At 33.7% G+C, this 27,033-nt stretch overlaps 1 protein-coding gene across 1 annotated transcript in view; it reads right to left on the bottom strand.

Moving 5' to 3' along the window:
• The window catches only part of LOC137402363 (uncharacterized), a 36,735-nt gene that overhangs the window by 1,569 nt on the left and 8,133 nt on the right, over positions 1-27,033 (bottom strand). The window contains exons 7-15 of the mRNA XM_068088864.1: positions 26,113-26,193; positions 21,112-21,204; positions 20,006-20,086; positions 17,882-17,971; positions 17,512-17,601; positions 15,802-15,903; positions 12,288-12,342; positions 7,533-7,570; positions 6,411-6,522 (exon numbers count right to left, since the gene is read on the bottom strand). Coding sequence (XP_067944965.1) covers positions 6,411-6,522; positions 7,533-7,570; positions 12,288-12,342; positions 15,802-15,903; positions 17,512-17,601; positions 17,882-17,971; positions 20,006-20,086; positions 21,112-21,204; positions 26,113-26,193 — 742 coding nt within the window. The remainder of the gene's footprint in view (positions 1-6,410; positions 6,523-7,532; positions 7,571-12,287; positions 12,343-15,801; positions 15,904-17,511; positions 17,602-17,881; positions 17,972-20,005; positions 20,087-21,111; positions 21,205-26,112; positions 26,194-27,033) is intronic.

Genomic DNA, 27,033 nt, shown 5'->3' with positions numbered 1-27,033 from the left:
ACCCTGTTTGAACTGATAGTGCCTGTGACATATGTACCCTGCTGTAAAAACTTTTCACAGAGACGTACACTCGTATAATTATTGTCAACAACCAAGCAATGGGATTTACCCATGTGCGGTGACATCAGCTGGATACACACTTCATATAGTTGTTCATGTAAACCCTTTGACATGCCCCTGACCTGGTGCACAGTCTGCGAGCAATAACCAGAAACTGACTTACACAGTTTGTACTCTTTGAGCCCCATTGATGGTGTTTTTGATTATGATGTAGTTCACCAAATCGTGTCTGCTTTTGAAGCCAACTATTGTCTCGTCAATAGAGACAGCACATCCAAGGTTAAGCTCTCTTTCTCACGTCTTGTTGAGATGCTCGAGCACTAATCTAAACTTGTAAATCTGATCAAAATTTGCTGAACCATTGGCTGGCTCTGCGTCTCTGTCACTGACATGAAAAAAGGACATCATCAACTTGAATACGTTCAGGGTGAAGATATCTCTAGACATTGGTATGTCCATGAGACCAAGTTGTGGTATTCCAGTAGGATTCAATAGCGTATTTTCTATTGATATACATGTTCAAAAGAACTCCAATCAATGCTTTCATTTGTGGCACCGTAGCATCTTTCCATAGCTGTACTTTAAAGTGAGGTTTTAGCAGAGAGTGCTTCTTCAAAAAGTGCTGGTGGTATTTGTTAGTCTCTGTGACTAAGCTTTATCACAAAGATGTACCACCTAGAATGATCACCTCAAAAATGTCTTCCAAAATAGTCTACTGGTTGGGCGTCGACATTGGTGAACAGCGGACTTGTTATTCTTAAAGTATGAAGTGGGGGAACTTTGTCTTTCTTCAAATTCCTGATAGTAATTCAGGCACTAACACCACCTCCAAAATCATCAATACTATTTTATGTTCTTCATCACTTTCACTCTCAGATTCAGTTACAAAATTATCCCAGCCAAAATCTGAACCAGAATCACTGCCACTGTTAGTTATGGCTACTAAATCTAAGTTATCACAACTGGCTGGTAGCATCCTACTAAAGCCAGTACTAACACTCCTACTACTAACAATATTAAAGGAATGTTGGTAATTTCGTTTTGAGGTAGCCATGACGGTAAAATAATCTGTTGCACTATAGAAAGGCATTCAGAAGATAGAAACGAAAACAGAAACAAGCAAAGAACAAAATGCCGAATTATATTTGGAAAGTTTATTTTTCGGTTTTTTCATTTGTTTAGTATTGTTAGAAACGATCGTTTTTATTCACAAAATGGTTTACTTTTTGTCGCTAACAGAGACCAATATATTGTAGTTTACTATTGGTAAATAAATTAAACAAAAAACGGCAATCAGCAAGGTGGAAACCACTCTCTCAAAAACGTTCCTGTGACGACATAACAGTCGTGCTGCCCATTATCGGCACTATTGCTAAACAACAATATCGCAACATTGCCTGTAAAAGGGTTAACAAGGCTCATGTCATCAAAGCACATGTCATAAAGGCATACAGCATCAAAGCACATGTCATAAAGGCATACAGCATCAAAGCTCATATCATCAAGGCATACAGCATCAAAGCTCATGTCATAAAGGCATACAGCATCAAAGCACATGTCATAAAGGCATACAGCATCAAAGCTCGTGTCATCAAGGCACACAGATGATAATTGGTAACGCATTGATAACCCCAAACTCATAGATCAAATTGCAATAAAGACAAACTATACTTACTTCCACAGCTAATGTACCAAATGCATCAGCACTATAACATAACAATCATTCTAGATGTTCCTAGTCTGATACATAAAAGCTGCTAAGTTCAACTTACAACTATGACGAAGCAAGTGCTAACCTCGAGTATAATTACGATAGTACTTAATCAGTTTTGTTTTATATTCTTATTCTATATATTCTTTTTCTTGAGAATGTGATGAGACAAAGCCATTAATATTTCTTGCAGTTGTTTGTGTAATTTCAAAACTGTCAATTGGTTACGGCTGTATAAATTTTTTTCTATGTTCTATGTTTCTTGCATGCTGATCAGCACATTGAGTTTCACTCCATGAGAAGTGTCGATGTAATACCAAGTTTTCATACCTAATGCGTCCGACCACATATATTAGCAACTAAGCGTAAAAACTAAGCGTAAAAACTTGAATCATTTTCACACAGTCATATTTTAATCATTTTGCTGCTGAAAGGGCCGATTACAAAATAAAAGATGTGAAGCCAGACATAGTAAATATCTAAGCTAATAAATTAGTTAAAAGCTTTCACAATAATGAAAAACATTTAATACATCAACTTTAGCATAGGTTACAGCAATTGGAGCTCTACATCCACCATATTTGCCTAATGAAAAATCATAAAGCAGTTTAGCACAATTTTACTGCATGCTTTTGCAAATAAATAGTAGAAAGTCAGTCAAAAACGTCTTTAAAGTATTAAATTCACGCATGTGATGCTCACCAGTTTCCATAAATACAGTTTGCTAAGAAATACAATATTCGAATTCGAACAATAATTGGGACAATAGCTTAAATTACATATTCTTTCATATAGCCATTGTTAATAGTTCCTAAGCCTGTTTACTGTGCCAGCCTCTGAGTAACTTTCATTGTTATTGTAGACACAACCAATATGTCAGAAATCTAGGAAAACATTTTTTCACTCTTTTTTCTGACATAAAACAAGTTTACAAAATCTAAAAAACCAAAACCTATGGCGAGAAAGATTAATGTAATAAGTAATATAATATGTAATGTGATATTATATTACTTATATATTACAGTAATATTATATTACTGTAATGTAATATGATTAATGTAAAATAATTTTTGTCGTTATCACAGGTAAAAAACTTTGTCGTTGAAATAAATTTGTTAACTTTCGCAAGAGGGTAGAATGAATGTTTTGTACCTTGGCACTGTTTGACTACCATGATGATATTCAATTTACAAAAATGTTAAAAAGCTACAAGATAGATTTTAAGGGTTAAAGAGTGTGCTGTACTCTTGCACAAGAAATCCTGAAGGCATTATGGAGTAGATGCAGAGATGCTTTATTACAAGTTAGGTAATTTCTTATGGTGAAAGAAACAGCTGTTTTTGCTACGGTAATTTAAATACAAACCCAACATCTAAGTTCAAACGGTGTCACATAGTCATTTACAGTAAATTTAATTTCCACAAAAAATATTAATTTTACAATGATTAATAATACATATTTTTGATGAAATAAAGCTACATTTAAGAGCCAACAAAATTAATTTTTCAATGAAAACCTAAGGTTTTATGGCGGTCATTTGTTGTTGTAAATGCTTATCAACTCTCTGGTCACCAGGATTGCAGGATACTACTTGATGGAGACATTGAAGGAGACAAACTAGGTTAGCAGTGTTCAAAATGAAATCTCGTAACTACCAAACTTTTCGTGTTTACTGCCATGCAATAAAAGCATGTATCATGTCCATAAACATCTTAAAAGTTCCTTTTAGAAAATATTTGTCCAGTTTACACATAATATATGTATTTATGTGCCCAAATATGTCAATTCAGACAGAAATGAACAATTGTTGACTAAAACCGGTCAAAATTACACTGAAAAGCTAACCTGCTTTTGAAACAGAAGTTTATCAAAAAAGTTCATCAAAAAAGTTCAAAACGTTTCAAAACGTATGTCTTCTCTCCTATGAAAATGTATGGTTAAGTTAAATGCCCTTTGCATCAGACTTTAATCACAAGAAACATTAAGCTTTGATTCTTGTCTAGTAGAACCGGAAAATACATGTAGTTCAATTGTTATACCCATACATTGAGTGAATCTTCAAAAAAGTTTTTTGAGCAAATTTTTGCATTTTTATCAAACTGGTCTCCAGACATATGTTGTCTTTATTATTTTCCCTAATAACTAAGATTCCCACGCAACGGCTATGAATGCTCTCGCAACTGTCTAGACCATGAAGGTTGAGCAAACACACCATAGTAACTGGTTAAATATTTTAGGCAAATTTCTCAAGTCAAATTTTTAAAATTAATTGCTTAAAAAGCAATTTCTTGAGCTATCATTTTCTCTAATCCTTTATTTTTCAATTAGCGCGGGTAAGAGTGTTGACTTACTAAATTAAATCTCACAAGTTAGCGCAAAGCAATCTTTCATGAATATTTTTATTTCTTCAGAGCAACAGTGTCAAGCAAGATTATATGACGATCAGAGTTAGTAACCAACTCAGATCATCAAGTGATTTTGCTGGACGATCAGAGCTTTACAAGTAAACATGTAAAAGATAGACGGAGAAATGAAAACAAAGACAAAGGTTATAATTTTATTGCATGCATAAAAATTATCAGAATTTACAATATGAAATAAGCATTGAAATTAAATCAATCAAAATGAGATGCTGTACGCTACACCTTGTAGAGATTCTTTGACAGGCTTCCCCTCGTCATAATTTATCAAAAGAGTTTCTAAACTCTTTGAATAGTCATGATACTTTTTAGTTAGCAGAAACATCAACATCCTCCAAATATTCTTCAATTCATAGCTCTTGTAGACTTAGTTCTCCTTATAATCCTTGTATAAACTTCCATTTAGATAGATGACAAGCACTTAATTGTTGTTCAAAACCGTAATGCCAGCCCTCAGCGGCATTGTTTGTTTTGAGCATGTCTTCCTTAATTTAATCAAAGCAGTCCCACAATTCATGTTCAAATAAAGGAGCACATATATAGTTATTTCCATACGACCATCAAACCCATGTTTCTTCAAAAAAGTCAAACACTTTAAATGTTGAGGAGAAAAACTTCATTTTCAATTAAATATTGAAATGTTTCTTCTACCTTGAAAAATGATACAAATGCTAAAGTAGATCACAGGCAAACCTAAATAGAAAATTCAGCATCAGTGTTCTATAGTATTTTGAAGCCGCTTTTTTAAATCTTTTAATAAATGGATTTACAAAATAGAAAACAGCCCATGGCATTTGGTCCTTGGAAATTCTCGCTCTATAGCTCTGATCATGGCAGAAGTCAGATCATTATTGTTGATTCATTCAATGTCTATCATTATTGTGGCTGGCTCAATGGTTGAATTTTTTCTTTTATGATCTGCAGGAATCTTCTATACGTCTCGATGAGTCTTGTTTGGCAACAGTGCATAAACGAGGAGTAGGATACTTCTTGAATGCACGCCATATATTGTATAGAACCAATAAAAAATTCAAGGTACCATCTTAAGGGTGCCATCAGCCAACCGATTCTCTAAACGTGCTAAATCAAGGTTTTTCTGTGCCAAAAAACCGATCAGGTGTGGAATCCAATCATACATGAGAAACTCTTCTTTGTCAGTTTATGTAAATTCTTTGGTACGGTTAGATTTTCTCAGGAATCGGGCAAAGTAGGGAAAGCATTTTTCTTAGATTGTATATTGCATATGTTTCTCTTCATATTTGACATTGATAGGAGTTTCACTGCAGCAGACCTACTTACGCCTATTAAAGCACAAGGCACTATATAATAGGTTGCATCCCGACTATTCATGGCAGCCTCTCTCACTTTTTCTTAGACTCTGGCAGCTTCAACTTGGCACTATCTCCTGCGTGATTGTGGTTGCCACTTCTTCTTCATATTATCACAAACAGTTATAGCGTGAGTAGAACATTTAAATTTCATGCACATTCCCATTTCCAATAATTTGTCATTTACTGATTCGTCTTTGATATATATAACGAGCCAATCAAATATAATTTCTTCATCATTGCTTCTATCTTGACTTCATCGATTGAGACAATTCAAAAACAACGTGATAAAAAAACTAAAATGAAAGTTTTGCAAAATAATTTTGTAAAACTGAATTCAAAAGTAAAATATAGCTCATGGAATGATTTGAATTGTGTTCAAGAAATCTACTTGCTTGTTTTGAAAATGACTTTTGAGAAAATGAGAGATCGAGAAATTAATTTTCAGTCAATTGAATTCGAGAAATTTACATTCATGCAACTGATTTCAAGAAATTTTCCAGACACCAGTGGTTAATACACTCACATAAACAAAATAATAATGCTAGTTCATATAATTTCTGGAACAAAAAAAGCCAATCGATATCTAAAGATTTTTGAGGTTAGTATGCAACTGATATGCAGCTACAGATACCTGGAAAAATAAAAAACTGATCAAAATTTTTAATTTAAATGCAAATCTTATTTATTCAAAATATATCAGCATGGGACTATTAATTTTGTGATATCCTGCAAAAACCATTAGAAAATTTTTTATGTTTCTATTGGCTTGAATGGCTTGCAACTGCAGTGAAAACAACATTGCACATAGTCAATCTTGTGTACTTACTTCACTTTAACACAACAGCAAATCAATAATATGCATTACAAATAGTCTTCTTTTGTACTTACATTCGGATACCCTGTCCTTTGCATCTTTGCTAAATCCAGGGAGCCCTTGAATGCCATCTCGAATCACGCTTTTCAGATCATCGATAGGGTCATTGCCATTTGTGTGAACACTCTACAACATTGTAATAAACATGCTTTTCTCCAAGAAATAGCTATGCATTTTTACCAGTTTAAAGAATTTGTAGCATGATATCCACTAGTGTTGGGCACGAGTAATAAAATTCTAGAACTCGCAGGATTATCTTCTCTCGAGTCTCGGGTAATAGAAAGTTTGAGCATTTCGATTTTGCGAGTTCGGGTTTTGATTTGCGAGCTTGGGTTTTGGTACACGGATCCGTCGAGTAGAGTGGACAAAAACTCGGTCCATTGTGCCCTGAGCTCTAAGCACGAAGCTCTATGCCTGTTTAACAACCCGCCTGTTAATGCTGCGAGCACGAACATCGGTCGATAGAAAATAGTAAAAAATAAATAAATTGAATAGAATTATAATTGCATTGTAAATTTTAAGATATGTCTGACGTTTGGAAATTTTAGATATAAAATCTGTATCAACAAACCCGATACCCGAAAAACCTGTTGGCCAAGAAGTACTCGTGTCAAGCACGACCAGCTACCCGACGCTTGAAAAACTCGAACACAAGGGGGCGGAGTCTAAACTCGTTGGCCAAGAAGTACTCGTGCCCAGCACTAATATCCATAATGCTGTAAAAATACCTTTCTACAATTATTTTAAAATGGCATTATCCTCTAAATTATTCCTCGAGATTCCAACATTTTATAACAATAACATGACATATATATAGCGTTCCACCAGTGGTAGGGCTTTGTTGCAACCACAGATGAGTGTTTTAGCTAAGTAACAATGGACTACAAAATAGTACAAGCAATAATGCTAGAGCAAAGCACAATAAATTACAAAACATTTAGTTTCCTTAGGCTAATAAATATGTTAGATGTAATAAATTTATAAAATGGATAATTATCTGCAAGCATCACTTAATAATAGAGACGCTCAAAAAATTCTTAGCTTTAAACATAGCTTAAACATAGCTTCAAACTATCACCAGAACTCCTAAAACAAACTAATCTACATTTTATGTTTGTACAATGAAAAGTGATTACCTCAGCATTCGGACCATTTCTAGATTCTCTTTGTAAATCTACAATTTAAAAAAGGAAATCTTAAAAATTAAGTCTAAACTTTATTTAATGTATATAATTGGCTACTTTAGATCAAAAATCCTTTTGAAACATTTAGTATTACAGGCTTGAATTTTTAAGAGCAGCTGATATAACTCTCAAAAATATTTAAAACAGTAGCTGGTTTCACCATGATAAGATGCAGACTGGAAAGGAGTCATGCAGCAAAAAGTAGACTAGCCTTAGCCAGGATGTTGGTGTGTAAAGGCCTAGAAAAAGCTAGAAGGAAGGTGAGAAGCAACCAAGGATAGCAAAGTGAAATGTCGAGAGTTGATCGTTATTCACTGGGCTTCCATGCCTCAAATAAGTGCACAGTTGCCGCTGCTGACGAACTCCCAACCTACCGTTTCAACTAAACGGAGTCGCACTATTGATCTTTCCAAGATTTGTGAGGTATCCCTCAAAACTAAACTTGCTGGAGTAGACACGCTTGCGAGTCAAGGTCACTTTTCCATTCATGCGTAGTCAACTAATTGCACTAAGAAGTAGTTATTTTATCATCCTTGTATGAAAAACCCATGCTTGGCATGTAAATGCTAATGTGAAGGTAAAAAATCAAATGAAAAACAGTCGTAAGTTGCCATAGAATATTTTTGTAGCAGAGACCTTCCTTGTTGTGAGCTGAAGTTTGCTGAAATTTTTTACCTTCTTTGAGAGCTTAACCAAGTACAGTGAAACTCGGATAACTCAAACTTCAAGGGACCGAGCAAAAGTGTTCGAATTATCAGAGTGTTCAAATTATCAGAGCACTGTCACAAGTCCATGTATTTACTTATTTATTAGTAGATACATGAACATATACAAACTATAATATAAATCAAAAGCACAAATGGCTTGTTTCAAATTAAATGCTTCTAATGTAAAGTTTAAAACGTTTTTATTAAAAAGTATAGAGATGTTTCTATCACTTGAGATTAGTTTGTTGTTTGAGGTGATGTTATTGCCAGGACGTTTTTTAGATTGACATTGAAATGCTCAAAAGAAAAGACATCTTTTTCTTTTGAGCGTTTTACCCACGATCAATTTTGCCGATTTTTCTTGAAGTTTATGCAAAGATTAACTTACTTTACCTGGCATTCGTTAAGAGCAACACTCCGAGGCAGTTCAATTAAAAGTTTTACGATGTTTTACGGTACATTGTATATCACTAACGTTTTTTGAATGGATACTTATTGAATGTACACACGCATTCTGTGTTTAGGTCAAACGATGAATAGTTTTTTAGCTAAGACAACGTATACGTTTAATCACCACAATTTTTAAAACGTTTTAAACATTCAACATTCCGACGTTGGTTCAACACGGAATCCATGTCGGAAAACTATTCATCACGGGCTAGCCGGGTCACGCACTCAAGGATTTTTGCCACGCAAATACAGAACAAAAACAACATGCTGTTTTTGTTTTGTATGTGTGTGGCGAAAATCCTTGCACCCGTGACCCGGCTAGCCCGTGCTATTCATCGTATAACAGTATAAATCAAATTTCACCAAACCTTTAGAACAGTCGTTGACAAAAATATTTTGCCGATGGAGGTAGTAACGACGCTTATGAATTACGAAAAGTTGAGGTTTACCTCTATGGCTTGGAATAAAGTGATTTTCTAAAGCGATAGCAACCGTTTCGGTAGCCGCTGGGCAAAAAACAGTTCGAATTAACAGTGTTGAGTTCGAGTTATATAGAGCCATTTATCATTGCGTGGGAACGGACCAAGCAAATCCAGTCGAGTTAGCCATGTGTTCGCTATATCCGAGGGCGAGTTATCCATGTTTCACTGTATTATCGATTCGGATCTATTAGCAGTGAGAATTTCTATGTCGAAATACTCTCACAGCGAGTGCCTTTCGCGCTAACTTAGCGAAGCGAAATAATGCCCAATGTGTTCAGAATTCGTCGTATCTATGATTGCAGTTGAGGAGAAGGTGGTGTGAGGGGCTGCGGATTACCACTGTTAAGGCCGAAGAACATGGGCAAAACATCCAATGAATTCGCTGACAAACCCACTACTGCTCAAAGTGATTATTGGAGCTTGATATTTAAACCTACCTCTTTATTGCGATCGGCTAATTTCTTGTCAGCAAATGTGTTTTAACGGTAAACCAAAAAAGCAGCCGTAATTCAACTTGTAACCAAACTTTTAGTAGTGAAACAAGATAGTGCCATTTAAAAAAAGACCATGTCAAAATAATATTTTTAAAAGTGAATACTAAAAACTAATACAATTAATATTACCAATTTTATAATAAAAATTGATTCATGTAAATGGTAGGCAGAAAAGATTCAACTCTGTTTGGACCATTGAATGTGCTTTGCAGCGTTGCGTTGCTCGTTACAAGGCCCCGTAATACCTTTTATTCTGCCTCTGCTCAATAGGTAGTGTACAGTTATACCTCGATATGCGAGTGCCACAACATACGAGAAAGTCAAGATACGTGCAGGATATCCAACAAGTTTATTTTTGTAGACATACAAGTAATGTTTAAGATACTAGCATACGGCCAGTTCTCGATAGCCACTACATAGCTATGTATGCAAGAGGCAGCTTTCGCAAACAACATCTCCCTCTCATTTTAAAAAAGTTTTCAAAAGGTTGGCAAAAAGTTATAGTGAACGCAGGGCAAAAAGCATTAAACTGCAAACAGATCATAACCAATTAAGACAGCACAATTAAAAATTCGTAAAGTATTAAGACTTAGCTTCAAGTGTGTGTTTAGTAAGCTAAATTCATTTAAGTTCAATTCAAAATTTCTGTTACATAGCGTCACAAAAGTTTAATGTTCATGGGTACCGAATTTGTTGCTGTCAAGTCACTCTCACAACTTCTGTCTCGAAGGTAAAAAAAAACCCATTCAGTAGTGGACCTAGTAGCGTTATATTTTATTGCAGATCATAACAACTAAATAATTTTGTTACTTTTTAGCACAGTTATGGAATTACAACAATTGAAAAGACATTTTTAATCCTTTTTTGGTATTTTCTTCATAGTACGGTAACGGATTAATTTGTATTTAGATATTTCAAATAGGAACTAGAGCCTTGATACACAAGTAAATTGACATATGAGCTCAGTCCCAGAATGCATTAAGCTCGTATGTCGATTAAGCTCGATGTATGATAGTACACAGTCTTGCAAAGAGGGTGAGCTGTGTTATCCTTCGTTTTTAGTGATGCCATTTTATTGTTGTTGGCCACCTTTATAGACAATTTTATCGTTAAAAACACGGAGCTTCTGCAATGAATGTTATAAAATGATGCTTTTGTTTGCATTTTTTTTTGTTATAGTATTAAAACAACACCAAAAAGTACTATTAAATAAAAGAATAACTATCATTTCTACAAATATAGTGGCTTTTTCGTGAACGAGCGCATGTGCAAACGGCTTGATGATGGTCAAAAAACCGATGGATTAGTTAAATCCTACCAGACGACTGAAATCAACGGTGCCAGTAGCTAGAAATATTGGGCCGTCACAAAATCAGTAAATTTGCTTTTTTTTAGTTCATTCCTTGTCCACATATCCTTAAAGCTTCATCATTCGTGTCCGAGTTGAACACGCGATTTTGAAGTCGAATAGGTCCAGATCCCTCTCGACATTATCTGAGTCAGTCTTGCCCTGGCTTTAAACTGTTTAGTAAAAGCTTGAACCACACTAGACTAATTCTTTAGCCAGGCATCCAAACAGTCAATCGGCAGATAGGTGCATAAGTCACCTGATAACCACATGAAATCTGAAAACTTATCAGAGCATTATACCTCAGTATGTAAAAAACCAGCTATTTTAATTAAAGGTGGTGAGTGTTGTATTTGAGTCAGCATTATACTTGGGTGGTTACAAATGATTGTAATGATTTTGATTACCTTAAGAACTACTTGAAAGGTTTCATGAAAAGATCCAGTTTACACTAGTTGCTTTCATATATTTGTTCTAAATCTAAATGACAATTTTTTTGACAAACGATATTTTGGTATAATTCTAAAATTTTAAATCTATAGAACTATCGGTTTTTGATATATAGCAAGAATACCAGCGATATTTCTATCTGCACAAGAAATAAACGATGACTGCTGACGGAATACTAGTTCTTTTGCACTTCCATACTTCTGGTTTATGTAGAATTATGAAATTCTGATCGCTTTAAACAGCGTATGTTTTTAGCATATTTCAAAGTTTCCAAGATGATTGAACTTTTATTTCTTCAGATTTTGCCAAATTAAAGAGGGCACTTTTTGATAAATGGCTGCCATCAGAACATTAGTTCCTTATGACATACTAATTGAAATTCTTTGTAACGAAGATTAAACTTAGGCAAATTAACTAAAAATCAAACTAAAAAGCTTCTCAGCAGCAACAAGACCTTGACACTGAACTATTTGTTTTTTAATCTTAAAAAATATACACACTCTATCAAGCTAATACTAACCATAATAATTCTTCATCTACCTCTATAACATCACATCTTTGTAGTAGTGTAAAAAAAACGGTATATTCGACATTTAACTTCTGTGTTTTGATAGCGCTTTACAAGCATGGAGTTTCAATACTATATACAATTTAAAATGATATGTGCTACCCTACGTACTTTCAAATGACAAAATAAATAAAGCAACCAATAATAATAAACAAATAAAAATGCCCAGACACACAGATGCTGTTGTATGATCAATTAACAAACCTACCTGTTAATGTGGCAACATTTCTAGTGGCTTTTTTCAGGTCTCTCCGATTCCATCTCTAAACAACAATACTTAGATGAGCAAAGGGATAGCCTAAATGAATTGATAGATTCGTGTAAAATGAGTTAAACTAACCCTAACTCATCCAAAATAAACAAGAAAAAACCCTAAAGTATATCTATTAACGAATAGTCATAGGGAACTACAATACATGCTTAAATACTAAGAAATGCTGGGCATATTCCTGAATTTCAAAAAGTTGCTTTTGTAATTCTGCTAGCCACAATTTTGCAATGATTATAATTCGTTCACTGCGGCAGCATAATAACACTTCGGCAGCAAACTGTGCAAATACAACTCATAAAATTTAAATGTTGACAATGGCGGTTTTTGAAGCTGTGAATTTTTTATTGGAGTTGAGATTTGCTAAAGTTTCAATTCTTTGTTGCAATCGTGATCTGTTAAAGCGATGATTCCACAATTCTTCAGAATTGCTACCCATTGATTTTGTGGCAAATTTATCATTAAAACTACGTTAGCTTCACCCAGAATCGTCGGAAAAGTTGAGTGATTGGAAATCAGCTAAACAAAAATTTACAAGCAGCCTGAGCAATGAACTGAAGAATGATCAATTTTTACCCTCCTCAAATGATGAGACAGTAATTGTTTTTAGAGTCCCCCTCCTACTCCAAGGTGGGTATGCTCCAGTTCGACCACTCCAAAGAGGCAAAATATTAACACTTCAAAATTCTCAAATCGCTCTCTTAACTTTTGAAAAAACCTTATATACGCTTATATCTGTGGCATACAGTCATACCGCTACATATGAGGGCCACAACATGCGAGAAACTCAAAATACGAACTGACTTTCAAGAAAGTTCTTTCCTTGAGATATGCGTAATCTTTGAGATACGAGCATACAAGCCAGCATTTGATGGCCACTATATGACCAAGTATGCAAAAAACTGCTTGCGAGAACCCCACCGCGTGGTATTTCTCCTCAAATCCTTTTAAAAAGGTTTTAAAAAGTTGGCTACAAATCATATTATATGTGAACCAAAAACATACCAAAAAATAAGAGGACAAAATTGATGAAAGTTTAGTGAAAAATTAAAACTTAGCTTCAAATGTGTGTGTTTAGTAAGCTAAATTCATTCAAGTTAAAGTCAAAGTTTTTATTACGTAGGGTCACAAAGTTTAGAGTACTAAACATGTACCTCTCAAGTCTCTTTCAGACGACCGATATCCACAATGTCTGTCTCGAAGGTAAACACTCCATTAAAGTTGTGTACATAGTGAGGTTACAGTTTATCCTAACAACTAAATAGGTAGTTGTTACATTTTTATCGCGTGTAGTGAATAACAAAAATTAAAAACACACCTTTCACCGTAATATTATGTTTAGGTATTTTTCCATAGTATGCTAACGGATTAATTTTTACTTAGTTATTTTATATAGGAAATCGTGCCTTGAGATACGAGTAAATTGACATAAGAGCTCAGTCCGACATCGAGCTTGTATGTCGGTTTTTTGGCATTTCTAACCAATGTTTTTTTGTATAAAATAATTAAATATAAATTGATCCGTTCCAATGAAAAATAACCTAAAAACGATACTGCTCATTATTCTAAATCACCACACGTAATTATGGTTCTAATCACCTATATAGTGATAATAAAACGTAACATTATGTAAAGTACTGTATGAGATCTTATCATCGCCATAGAGACAGATGTAATGGCTAACGGCGGTGTGAGAGAGACTTGACAGAAACCCATTTGGTACGCTCAGTGGCGCTACGTAACATAAACTTCAAATTTAGTTTACTGAACACACACTTAAGAAAATAATCTTTAATCTTACACTAAACTTAATTCTAATCTTGTTTTCATTTTCACTCTTTTTTTATAATCTTGTGGACTGGCTCTTTTTGCCTCACTTTTACTTTCACTTTTAGCCGGCTTTTCCAAAATTTTTTCAAATTGATCGAACGAAAAAGACAGTGATGCTGCTTTTGTAAGCGGCCTCTGGCATACTCGATCGCCTAACGGCAACATCGAGAACTGTCTCTCGTATGCCTGTCGCTCGTATCTCATACTTGTCTCATACCAATTTATTTATTTCTATTTTAAGTTTCTGTCATGGTGGGGCATTCGTATGTCAAGTTATGACTATTAAGTGAACTGTATGTACAATACTATAATCTGAAACATTGCAGATTTTGCATAAGCGCTAAGAAAGAGGCTACGAAAATTGAAAGTATATAAAAATCTAAATTAGTTTAAACTCTTTCTATTTTAAGCTAGAGTACGCTATTTCATACATATCTATTAGGGTTGTAGCCGATATGAAAAAATATAACTGCACATTTTCGTGAAAACTCCTCACAGAATTGAGTTGACTTGGCTGCAGCCCCCACACAATTTCAAGGTGTGAATGCTGATCAAACTTGAATATGATTGGGTAAACAAATTGATTAATTAGATTGATTAATTAGATGGATTAATTAGATTGATTAATTAGATGGATTAATTAGATGGATTAATTAGATGGATTAATTAGATTGATTAATTAGATGGATTAATTAGATTGATTAATTAGATGGATTAATTAGATGGATTAATTAGATGGATTAATTAGATTGATTAATTAGATTGATTAATTAGATTGATTAATTAGATTGATTAATTAGATTGATTAATTAGATTGATTAATTAGACTGATTAATTAGATTGATTAATTAGATTGATTAATTGGTTAATTGATTAATTAACAATTAGCATGTTGTATTTGGTTGAAGTGAGAATATATAATAGTTTAATAAAAAATGATAGTGAGAATATAAAACAAGGACTAGAATTGCATCCGAATGGTGACAATGCCCGACGTCATATTCCAGAATTATATGTGAGTAACAGCACTAGTTCATGAGCTTGCTATATAAACAGCATCTGAAAATGTTGTAGAATGTAGCACAGATGCTTGGAAAGACAACAGCGTTTATTGTTCTATAATATGAACTTCATACTAATGTGCAGTTGCAGCACACACGCAGTTTCAAGTTCTGAGGAATGTACATTAGCCGTATGCATGAACTGCTGGGTTTCAGCTAACGTGTCACGGAAGCAAATGTGCAGTTGGAGAGTAACTGCAATAAATTTCTACTACACATTAGAAAGTTGTAACGTATTGCAACATTACTGTGTACTGCACGGCAATGGTGAAGGGCAGTTATTACGCGTCACAACCCTGATCTCAATTCCTACTTTTACTTCCAGAGATACAAAATATTGAATCTACACTCTCGTTCTTTAGCTTTCTTTCCATTACTGTTACTTCTGTTTTTAACCTATAATTTAGCTTTACATAGTTTATATAATGCATTTACTTTTACCATTTCTTTGTAGTTGTCTGCAACAGTTCCTAGAAAGGTTTTAGGCAGTGAATCAGATTTATCAAATGGCATTATTAAAAAACTAACGAAATGCAACTTATCAGAAATCTAACAAGTCTTACCTGATGCTGATTGGTAGATACCTGAGGCTCCATGTGTGGATTTGCAGATAAACGTTCTTGCATTGTGGAACCTTCCGCACCTTGTACCTCACCAACAGGTGGCTATAAATAGCCAACAGTCTAAAGCGATCTTCTAAGTTTCCGAAAAAAATTCATCTCAAATATGGGCTTTGAAACATACTCTGAGGTTGATAAACATTATAGAAAATTAGAAAAATTGCTTGTTTAAAACCTTTACTGACTTTATGAACTGCCAATTACTAATGAATTCATACCTAGTGTAATGCTACAGTATGTTTGCTAGCATTTGTTATATGCAATTGTACAAAACCTTTACTGCTAGATAACCTGACCATACATTGTTTTTGATTGTGACTGTATATGTCAGCACCTGAAAAAATTGATCTTTTTACCGAAATAGGATTTTGACATAATTGTTGCCTTCCACGTCAAGGAAGCCATATTTGTGCTAGTTTACACGAAGCATGAAATGTTAAGCATAACACATTCATATAATTTATTTTTGTGTAAAAGTTGTTTTAAATAAAATCATGCATTTTCAATAAATTTTGTAATAATAACACTTTGTGAACATTATTAACGTCTTAATCTATTTGGAAAAAGGTTTTTACTAGTTTTACTGTTTTGGACCGTTAAATACTTATATAAAATTTAAACTATTATATTTGTCAAAATTAAATTTAGTAGACAGATGCTCTGTAAAATAATTCTTGAGATAAATTACTCGACTAGCATTTTATTTCGAATTAAAAATTCCACTTTTTTAAAAACTATATTTTACATTTTTTCCAGTAAAAATCCGAGCATTATTTAAAGAGATTGGTAAAATTAAACAGGCTAATAGTTGAGGAACAACAAAAGTGAATCCAAAAATGGAAATACATTTTAATGACATTTAATATGCTACTTGTTGGCTAGAAAACATTAGTTTTACACTATATAGCAGTTTTGTGGCAACAGGACATGCAACACAAGGTAACCTTGCTAAGTTTTGACTCTTTTAAACTAATTGTAAAACTTAGAAAACTAGATATCATCCTGAAAAATGTGAGGATGCAGAAAATAAATAGGATATTCAGAATAAGAACCCATTTCAATTTAAACCCATTTGTATAGTGAACCCATTTCTATTTAAACCCATTTGTATAGTGAACCCATTTCTATTTAAACCCATCTGTATAGTGAACCCATTTCTATTTAAACTCATTTTTATAGTGAACCCATTTCTATTTAAACCCATTTGTATAGTGAACCCATTTTTATTTAAACCTATTTGTATAGTGAACCCATTTCTATTTAAACCAATTTGTATAGTGAACCCATTTCTATTTAAACCCATTTGTATAGTGAACCCATTTCTATTTAAACCCATTTGTATAGTGAACCCATTTCTATTTAAACCCATTTGTATAGTGAACTCATTTCTATTTAAACCCATTTGTATAGTGAACCCATTTCTATTTAAACCCATTTGTATAGTGAACCCATTTCTATTTAAAATTTACCAGAAAAAAAGTGAAATATATTTCTCAAACGAGCGGGTAATCCAAGCAAATTTTAGTGGGATATCTCAGCTGAACTTTCTAATGATTCGATTATTAAGCATATTTACTATAGATTAAAACACTAAAACAGAAAACATGACTACCAAAGGTGCAAGACATCGACGGAACGATTGATAGCACTTACTAGCAATTCTGCATGAGAATGAGCATCGCGAGCAGCGGAGAGTGGATTCTCGAGCACTGCAGTTCTCCGGGGTACATCAGAGTTTACAAGCTAAAAAAAAATGACAAAATATTCACATGCTGTCAGTCTTGACCTTCTTGGTACACGAGAGTCAGATGTATCCTATACTATAGGGAACCTATTTAATATTTAAAATCTCAGAGCTCAATCTAATAGAATGAAACAGAAAAGTGAGATATATTTCTCAAGCGTGTGGCTAATCGAAGCATGATTCGATTATTAAGCATATTACAGTAGGTTAAAAATGCTAAAACACAAAATACGAGTACCAAAGATGCAAGACATCGACGGAACGATTGATAGCACTTACTGGCAATTCTGCATGAGAATGAGTGTCACGAGCAGCGAAGAGTGGATTCTCAGGCACCGCAGTTCTCCGGGGAACATCAGAGTTAACAAGCTTACAAAAAATGACAGAATATTCACATGCCGTCAGTGTTGACCTTCTTGGTGTATGTGAGTCAGATTTATCCTATGCAATACTATTATTAGAATTTCCAATTTGAATGTAGCTATGTTTTGTTACGATAAAAAACAAATGAACTGATGCTTCTATCAGTGAAAAACTTATATTGCAGAAGCTCAATATATTTATGAAAACTTTGAAAACTAATTTACGATTATTGATGTCAAATAGTGTACTAACAGCAGGCAGAAAAATGCATTTCAGGCCTGCGATAAAGTTTACTGCAGTTTTTACAGTGGTCTGTACTTTTTACTGAACAGTGCTTGGTATCTTTGGAGAACATGCAAGAACCCACTAGAACCCACTAGAAATAATTTATAAACTTTTTAAAAAACTGCTTTCCGAGTGTAGTCATTATAATACAGCCTGTCGATCAAAAAGTACAGTACTTGAGCGGCTACTTACAGATATTAACTTTCAAGATTACGTTTTAACCATTTGCGGCCAATGCGAAAAATAATTTTAGCCAAAAACCTGCAGTTGCTACACTATCAAAAGTTTATTTTTGTAATTAATTAGTTTACTGCCAGAAAGTGAGTCACACCTTTTGACACATAAATTTTGGTACTAGCGACTTAATGAAGCCTTATCAATATAACTTTGTGATTACGACCACTGTGATCATAAATAATGTAAAAAAAAACACTGCAATCATAGTAAAATAGCTGTACACAAGTATATGTAAACTTTACTTGATTACATTGAAATTTGATAAAAATGACAAGCACAACAGAACTTTTAAACTATCACTCCATGCCAAAATGTATGACTAAAATATTTATTGCTTCTATGAAAATATTTTACTCAAAGTTAAATGATTAGCGTAGAAGATGAAGTTTTGTTTTAAAGTTGTGATCAGAAGATTATCTAACTCAAAAACCCTTTAGATTTAAATTAAAAAACCAAAGCCACAAACTTTCTGAAACTCAACTCTGGTTAGGTTATTTGGCTGTTCCAAGAAGAAATTGAACATTGTAATTAAATAAAGCTTATCAAAGATCTACTGAATAAAGTAGAATTTAATATAGTTGCAACAAGTTTTTTAAGTCTTTAAAAACTCACAAACATCGAAAAGGTTGCCATTTGAACGATAACCAGGATGAAAGATTGAACGATGAAAGGATGAACTGGGACATTTTAAATACTACTTTACAAATATCAATCATGGTACGTTATTCGGTTTGTTGCGCGATACCACCATGAAAACATATGAAAAATCTTTGTATATTACAACCATTGATGAAAACCATGAATCTGTATCCTTCGTTTTTTGTGACGTCATTCTGTGAATGCGTGGTATTGTAAATTATTGTGGGCCGCCATCTCTGTAGACAACTTGTACCGTTGAAAACACAAAGCTTCTGCAATTCATTTTGCAAAAAAGCTGTTGTTCGCAATTTTGATCAGTGACGCTGAACACTTTATTCCAGAGAATCCCGATATAAACTCGAAATAACACCCTAAATACTATTCAATAACATAAAGTGAATGAAAATGATGCTTGTTTCTCTACAAATATGGCGGCGTTTCCGCGAACAATTGCATGTGCGGACGAATTGATGACGTCAAAATAAATGAAGGAGTGTTTTGGTATGTAGAAAGAAATTGTATGAATTAATGAAAAACTATATAAGAGGAGAATAACAGATAGTAGCCTATAAGACCTATTCATAAACATACCCGTTGTCTCTAATTCGGTGATACACCGTGTCACTTCGACTGTTTGAGATAGACAAACTCAAACTGGAGTTAACTGATTACATTGTTGATGCTACTTTTAGATATCAACCAAGGTATGCTAATGTGTTTGTTATGCGATACCGCCATGGAAATCCAAAAAGATCATTGCATAGTACAACACCTGATGACAGCCATATGCCTAAACATATTTGATGGATGAATGAGAAATCTAATTAAAAGCTCATAATAATGCAAGCTAGTATAGGACCTACCTATTCTAAAGCTCACCTGTTGTCCTGAGTTTGGTGGTACGTCACTTCCACTACTTGACAAAGGCAGGCTATAGCCTGAGTTATCAGATAAAGGAAACTAAAATATCATTTATCACTTATGAAACTAACATTTAGTTTATACAAGCATGTGCTTTGGAATGCTGATTTTCACTCACAACTAACAAGAACAGTTATTTTTATTTGTTTCTAGTTGACTTCCTTGTAATTCCAAAGGCAAACTATTTTGCATCATTTCCAGCACTCATTCAACTAGTAATACCATTACATTAAACTTAGCACTTATCTCTATTAATTTACAAATAAATCGTCATAAATAAACTCAAATAATGCATGTCAGAGCACGTGAATACAAGATCCAAGTGGCACAATTAAGAAAACAGTATACTTGAAGGAAATTTTCCTAACTCATTTTTTGGGTGAAACATGAAAAATATGATGTGTTGATTAAAAAAACATGCAATAGAACCTCATAAAAACATTCTAGACATATGAAAGAATTTCAACATTGCACTCTTATCAGTTAATTTTACACCATAGCAACTGGTATAAAATAAAAATAACCGATGATATCAATAAAACTCTTAAAGTCATGGGTCACACATGATGAAAAAATCTAAACAAACAGATGGCTTTCAGATTAAATTGTTTCTGAATTTGCGTAACTATCTTAATACCCTAAATTATTAAATATTATTAAATATATATTGATTTGTTTGTTAAAAAATTTGACCAAATCATTCTTTGAGATGACAACTATGTCAACTTTTAAATGACCACTACTCATCAAAAAAATACTTGCAAAGATTTCCATTTGTATTGCCAATAGATGATTAATCTTGTATAGTAACTTAGAAGCCAAGCTATGCAAATTAAAGTGAAATTTATGGCAAAATTCACTAATGTGCGATTATTTTGGTTAGCAATCACTTGGCGCTAGACGAAATTTAGAATGAAAACATAGATATGATCTTTAAACTTTTCTGCATTAATGTTAACAGTCTCTGTTAAGCAATGCGTAAGATATACAGGATGATATACAAATCAAATGCATATGATATGAGATTCTGCAGACAGTTGCTAGCTGCTATACTAAATAATCACCTGGCTGCTCACGGGTTGCATTCCGTACCCATGATGTTCTGTTACACTTAGAGGACCTGCGTCATCAACAGCTCTATGAATGCTTCTGGAAGACTACATAGAAAAAGGATGGCTTTAATACAAGGAACTCTGAAATACACTCACATTTAGTTGCATAACTAAAGTTAGGCAAAAGAACAGATAATTTGAATCTTGGTAGCTATAATTTATTGGGAAATGAAAGCGCAAACATCTTAGATCAGTCTAATATTGTTAAAGTACAATATTTAAATGCTTAATGTTTTCCTAGTACTGACATTTTGAGTTTAATATTTATCATCCAAGCATATTTATTACTAAAATGTTCTTGAAATTAAATGGTTTGCAGTACTGAAAAGTCATATCTAAAGGCAACACTAGGGTCGGATCATCATCATTCAATCAAAATCCCCAGCTAATCACATTATACAGTACTCGCTGTATTTGAAAATTTCTGGGTCACTGCAAGACGTGAGGAGATTAATTTGTTTAGAATGACTGCGTCCCACTTGTACACCTTTCACTGGGCTTTGCCAGTACACTGTTTCAGGCTCAAATGCTTCATACAAACTAATAAAATATTTCACTCACTAGCAACATAACAGGTATTTATGGTAAAACAGTAGTCCTAAAACCGGAATACTGATAGCAATTTGGTAAGTGTGCATTGAGAATTCTTTTAGTTAACCACTTAACACTTTAACTGAATATTCTTTACTGGATATGCCTTGTTGAAATCAAAAAACCTTTATAAAGATGTGACATACATATATAGGGGAAGGCGGGATAAATTATTAGTGCCAATTTTTTACTTATTTGCTTGAAGTGATTCCAATGCGTGGAACCTTTTCTTCATATTAAATGGTCAGCTAAATGATTGTTTCCCAACTTATGAAGTTATCAAAATTACAATATGCACTCGGTTTTTCTGCCAGAGTCATTTCCTCTATTAACTCTTTTGCGGCAAAAACCTAACACCCACTAGAGCTAATTAATGGCATCTGATTTTTTATGAGGGTCAAGTTGTGCTAACAAATATTAATAACATAAATACATTAACTTTATTCTGATAGCTAGACAGAACTGTATGTGACAAAGCCTTTAAATGCGTAATTGTGCAATGCTACTCAATACAGAATGCACTTAAATCAATGCCAAACATGGTTTTGATGGCCGCTCTCTAGGTGCCTACAACAGAGGTTGGTTATATGTGAACGAATATTATGTCACCAAGCTAACTCTTTACATTTGCATTATGTATTTGCTGAGACTAAAGTTCTCAATTCAAGTGCTCAATGCTTTTACATGGTTAGCTAAAGCTATCTTCTTAGCATTTGTAGAAACCCTATTAACCGATTCAGTCTTTTCGAAGGAGCCCTTTTGTTGACTATTAATGTATCTTGGTTAAGTCATTTTTTTGACATTGCCAGTCTGAAGACAGTAGCACTTATGTTCATCCTTTGAGTAACTAGCTACATAGCGCCTTTCAGTTATTCTTCACTAATATTGGCACGACCCATTTTTCTTTTTGTCTTTTCTTGGCATGTTTGTGAAATCAGAGAACAACTTAAAACAAAACTTAATTGTTTTGAATATATCAAATAAAATGAGAAATACATTTACAAGCATCAAAATTTTATGATTCGTTAGTATATTACTGATTCATTTAAATTGTTATTTATCATTATTAAGCACGGTATATATTTATTTACAAGTTTATTATTACCTATTTACTTATATATGTTTACAATAGAATAAATATGAATGCTTTAACACTACATACACATGCGATTTTCATTCCAGCATATACTGTATGAAATATGCTTATAAAAGGTTGCAACCAAGGTAAGTGGGGCGAATTTTACTACGAAACAACCTGCCAACATCAATGATACCATTTGCCCCAATCCATTTTTTTAGAGAAAAAATTACATTTAATGGTACATGACTTGATCACACTGTGTAGAGATCGTGATAAGTTACAGCAGCGAATGTGTCTGATTCAAACTATTAAAAACTACTTTAATATATATAGATTTTTTTTTGATTTTAAGCTTCAAAACCTGACCAACATTGCCTGTTTGAAGAAAAATCAATTAATTCAAATATTTTGTATCGTGTGAAACAGGAAGTGGCAAATAAAACCAATATGACTGCCCAGATGCAGCATCTGTGCACTGACTAGGAAAACTTAAAAGCTGTAGGCGTGTCACTGTAAGAGGTGGCATAATGACTTACTTCATGTCACTAATCACCTTTCCCACATAATATATATATATACAAATATATATATATATGTGTATATATGCTATATAAAAACATGTTATATAAAAACATGTCGTGCGTTTTGAAATTGACTCATTTGGATAATATCCCATCCTCCCATTTATTGCATACAAAAAATGCATTCATTTAGATTAGGTAATGTAGGTTGAAAGTGATATATAGCGGTGCCTGTCCTAAGGCAGCACAATGACCATTGCACATACCTACAAAATTACCAGACAAATGTTCTACACTATCCTGTTTTACTTTTTATTCAGAATCAAGTGTTTGACAAATAAAAAGACTCATTTTTCTGCCGGAAGTGATGTTAAATACAAAACTATTATTTTGCATTCATTGTTTTTAAGCAAAACCAAAACATAGTAACAGAAGCCTGCTAGAAAATGGCAAAAGCACTTGATACAAATTAACATCATTTGTTAACTTTTGTTGCCACTAAATGCTTCACCTCAAGAAAACCACGACGTATATAAAAGAAAGAGTAAAATTTAGAAATTAACTTAGTTGCACACACAAACGCTTGCTGAATATATTTCAAACTAGAGTAGGTCTACTCAGATTCGGTGTTCCAATTAATAAACTGTCATAGAGTATTTATAATACAATAAAATCTGTTCAAATCTAGCAAAATGACAATCACACAGCTACAGCGCAGCGAAATTGACAAACAGATTGAAAATGAAAGAGCAATCCAAATAATATGGGCTTACCTTACCCTAGAGCCTACGCACACTGGTAGATGCAACATTTCGTTGTATAAATGCACATATATTAATGGTGTTGTTCATCAGGAAAGCAGCATATCGCTGCAGACAAGAAAGCAAAAGCCAAAAGTAGACGTGACTACAAAGAGAGCGACTGGGATGGGCAAGCATGAGTTAAGAGAGCAGACGAGGTGTATTTTTAGCACAAGTTCTTACTAATGCTCTATATGTGCTGTATATGTGGGAGAGCAAGCGGATTTAATAGATAACCAAATTCCATAGCGAATGATTTTAGGCTAAACTGATAGGAAAAAATAAAGCCACAAATGGAAACAGCGTATAAAACAAAGCTACCTAATGCGAATAAAATAGTTGTCAACTATGGCACCTTACAGTGTTTCGTGTTCCATGTTCTCAAGCCGAGTTGTTGAGCTTGAGTTGCTGTTGAAAGAACTCGGCCTGGGTTTTTGATGAACTTGAGTTATGTAACTCGAGTTATACAACTCGAGTTATATTTACAAACTCGAGTTAGTAAAAATAGGTGCAATATACTGGTATTACGGCAGCATAATCATAGATCTGGTTATATTAACGATGGTACACCGACAGGCACCCGTTAGCTAATAGAAATTAAACTATTTATGTATGTACTGTAAAACTTAAATTTATGGCGAATTAGAGGGTTCCAGGTTCCCAACCCGAGTTGATAAACCGAGTTATATTTAAAAACTCGAGTTGAATCATTGCCAACTTGGAAACAGTGACTCGAGTTTTTCAACTTGCTTTCGATCAGATTTTCCCGGTTTGCAGAAGCCGAGTTCTTAAAAATTGGTTTATAACTTGCGCGTTGTAAACTCGAGTTTGTGATAAAAGCAATAAGTTTTAGTTTTACAGTACATACATAGTCTAATTTCTATTAGCTAACGGGTGCCTGTCAGTGTACCATTGTTAATATAACCAGATCTACGGTTATGCTACCGTAATACCAATATATTGCACCTTACTTTTACAAAATCGAGTTTGTAAATATAACTTGACTTATTAACTTGAGTTGCAAACTTGAGGCACTCTAATCTGCCATAATCAGCTGTCCAAGGTAAGCTCGTATTGCTAAAGGCTTGTGGTCAAATGAATAACTAATCTATATATATATATTTCTCAAAGTATGTCCGTGTGTATGTCGTATGTCTGTCTGCATTCCGGCTATAGCTATTATTAGAATAACTGCAACTGGACAACAATGCTGACGCAATGTCATGGAGTACCGTCATTAGAAGCCTAGCAGCTTACTGCAATTTTTCATTGGCAATGTGCCAGGCTAACAGCTTGAAAGTTACAGTTGTTTGACAAAGTTTTAAAACCTTTACAGTTGTTTTCATTTTTCTCTTAATTTATTTAAACTACACAAAACACTTCTCTCATGATATGTAGTTTGAAAGTTAGAATAGCAAATGTTTTTATATGTTAAATACAAATCAATTTTCTGTCCAGACTTTTTTATTACCCGGGCAACGCCGGGTGGCACAGCTAGTTAAACATGTATTATGCTTTCTACAAAAGCGTTCATTATTTTATATTTAGTTTTAGATATAAGCGGTTCTGTGCATTTGTAACCATTTTGCTTTCGTTAAAAATATTTTCACCATCTCAACTATCAAAAAATTACAAATTCAAGCTGATTTTGAATATCAGCTGATTTACTGAACTTCTGATAACTTTTCATACGCTGAAAAACTCTAAAAAAGTGTTTTGTTAAAATCCAAGAGATAACCTGACACATTGTTGATGCAACTTTTCATATATCAACCAAGGTATGCTAATGTGTATGTTATGTGATACGGCCATGGAAAAACCCAAATACCTTTGCATATTACAACACTTAATGACAACCATATACATGTACATAAACACATTCAATGAATAAATTAAAAATCTCATTAAAAGCACAGAATAGGGACAGCTAGTATAAGACCTGTTCATATACTAGGCTTACCTGTTGACTCGAGTTTGGTGGTCTGTATCTTTCATTGTTGAAGGAAGGCAGGCTATAGCCTGAGTTATCTGATGAAGGAAACTAAAATATCATTTAACACTTATGAGACCTTCACATTCAGTTTAAACAAACATGTGCTTTAGAGTGCAGACTTTCAGTCACAACTAATAAGAGCTTTATTTTTATCCGTCATCAGATGACTTTTTCATAATGCATAATTCAAAAATTGTTTTACTCCAAAATGTGACAGAACTTGAATCTATTTCCGAGACAACCTTTTTAAGTATATTCAAAAAACCTACTATCACAAAATAACATTTTGACTCAAGGGCTTAGAATGCTGCACACTAGAATACTTGGATACTGAGCATTATCAATAGAAAAAATAGTAAACTAAACGAACCCAATAACAAGTAAGTCAAAATCACCTACAAACCGGCAAGAAGACAAAACTGCTGCATATTGAATGCAGATAGTTGGGCGGTAAAATCTTATCGTAGGCAATAGATACTGTTCTCAAATAATAATATATACTGTTCCGATAGAACTTCCAAAGACATTAGTCTAAAATATTTTGAAACACAAACTTTTGAGAGACTCCAAATTTTATTAGTTCTAACATGCAGCTGCCTTGAAAGTACTCCGTACTTTTTGATGTTTGATAGACTGCTTAACATCCCAACTATGAGTAAAAAATAACAAATACATCGCTTTTTGATCAAAAAGTTGCTTTTATCCAATTAGTAGTTTCTACGAACTTAAAACACAAAAAACCCTTTTGCAGTCACTTGTTTAAATCAGATGACAAAAATTTGACTGCGAAACGAGAATCAGATACCTCATGGACAGTGAAAGAAATGACACACACATTACCATATACTATGCTCACGCACAAACCTCTCACAAAAACTCATCTGAAAA

The sequence above is a fragment of the Watersipora subatra genome, chromosome 8 (genome assembly GCF_963576615.1).
Source record: "Watersipora subatra chromosome 8, tzWatSuba1.1, whole genome shotgun sequence".
Taxonomy (NCBI): domain Eukaryota; kingdom Metazoa; phylum Bryozoa; class Gymnolaemata; order Cheilostomatida; family Watersiporidae; genus Watersipora; species Watersipora subatra.
This window is presented reverse-complemented; position numbering and strand designations above follow the sequence as displayed.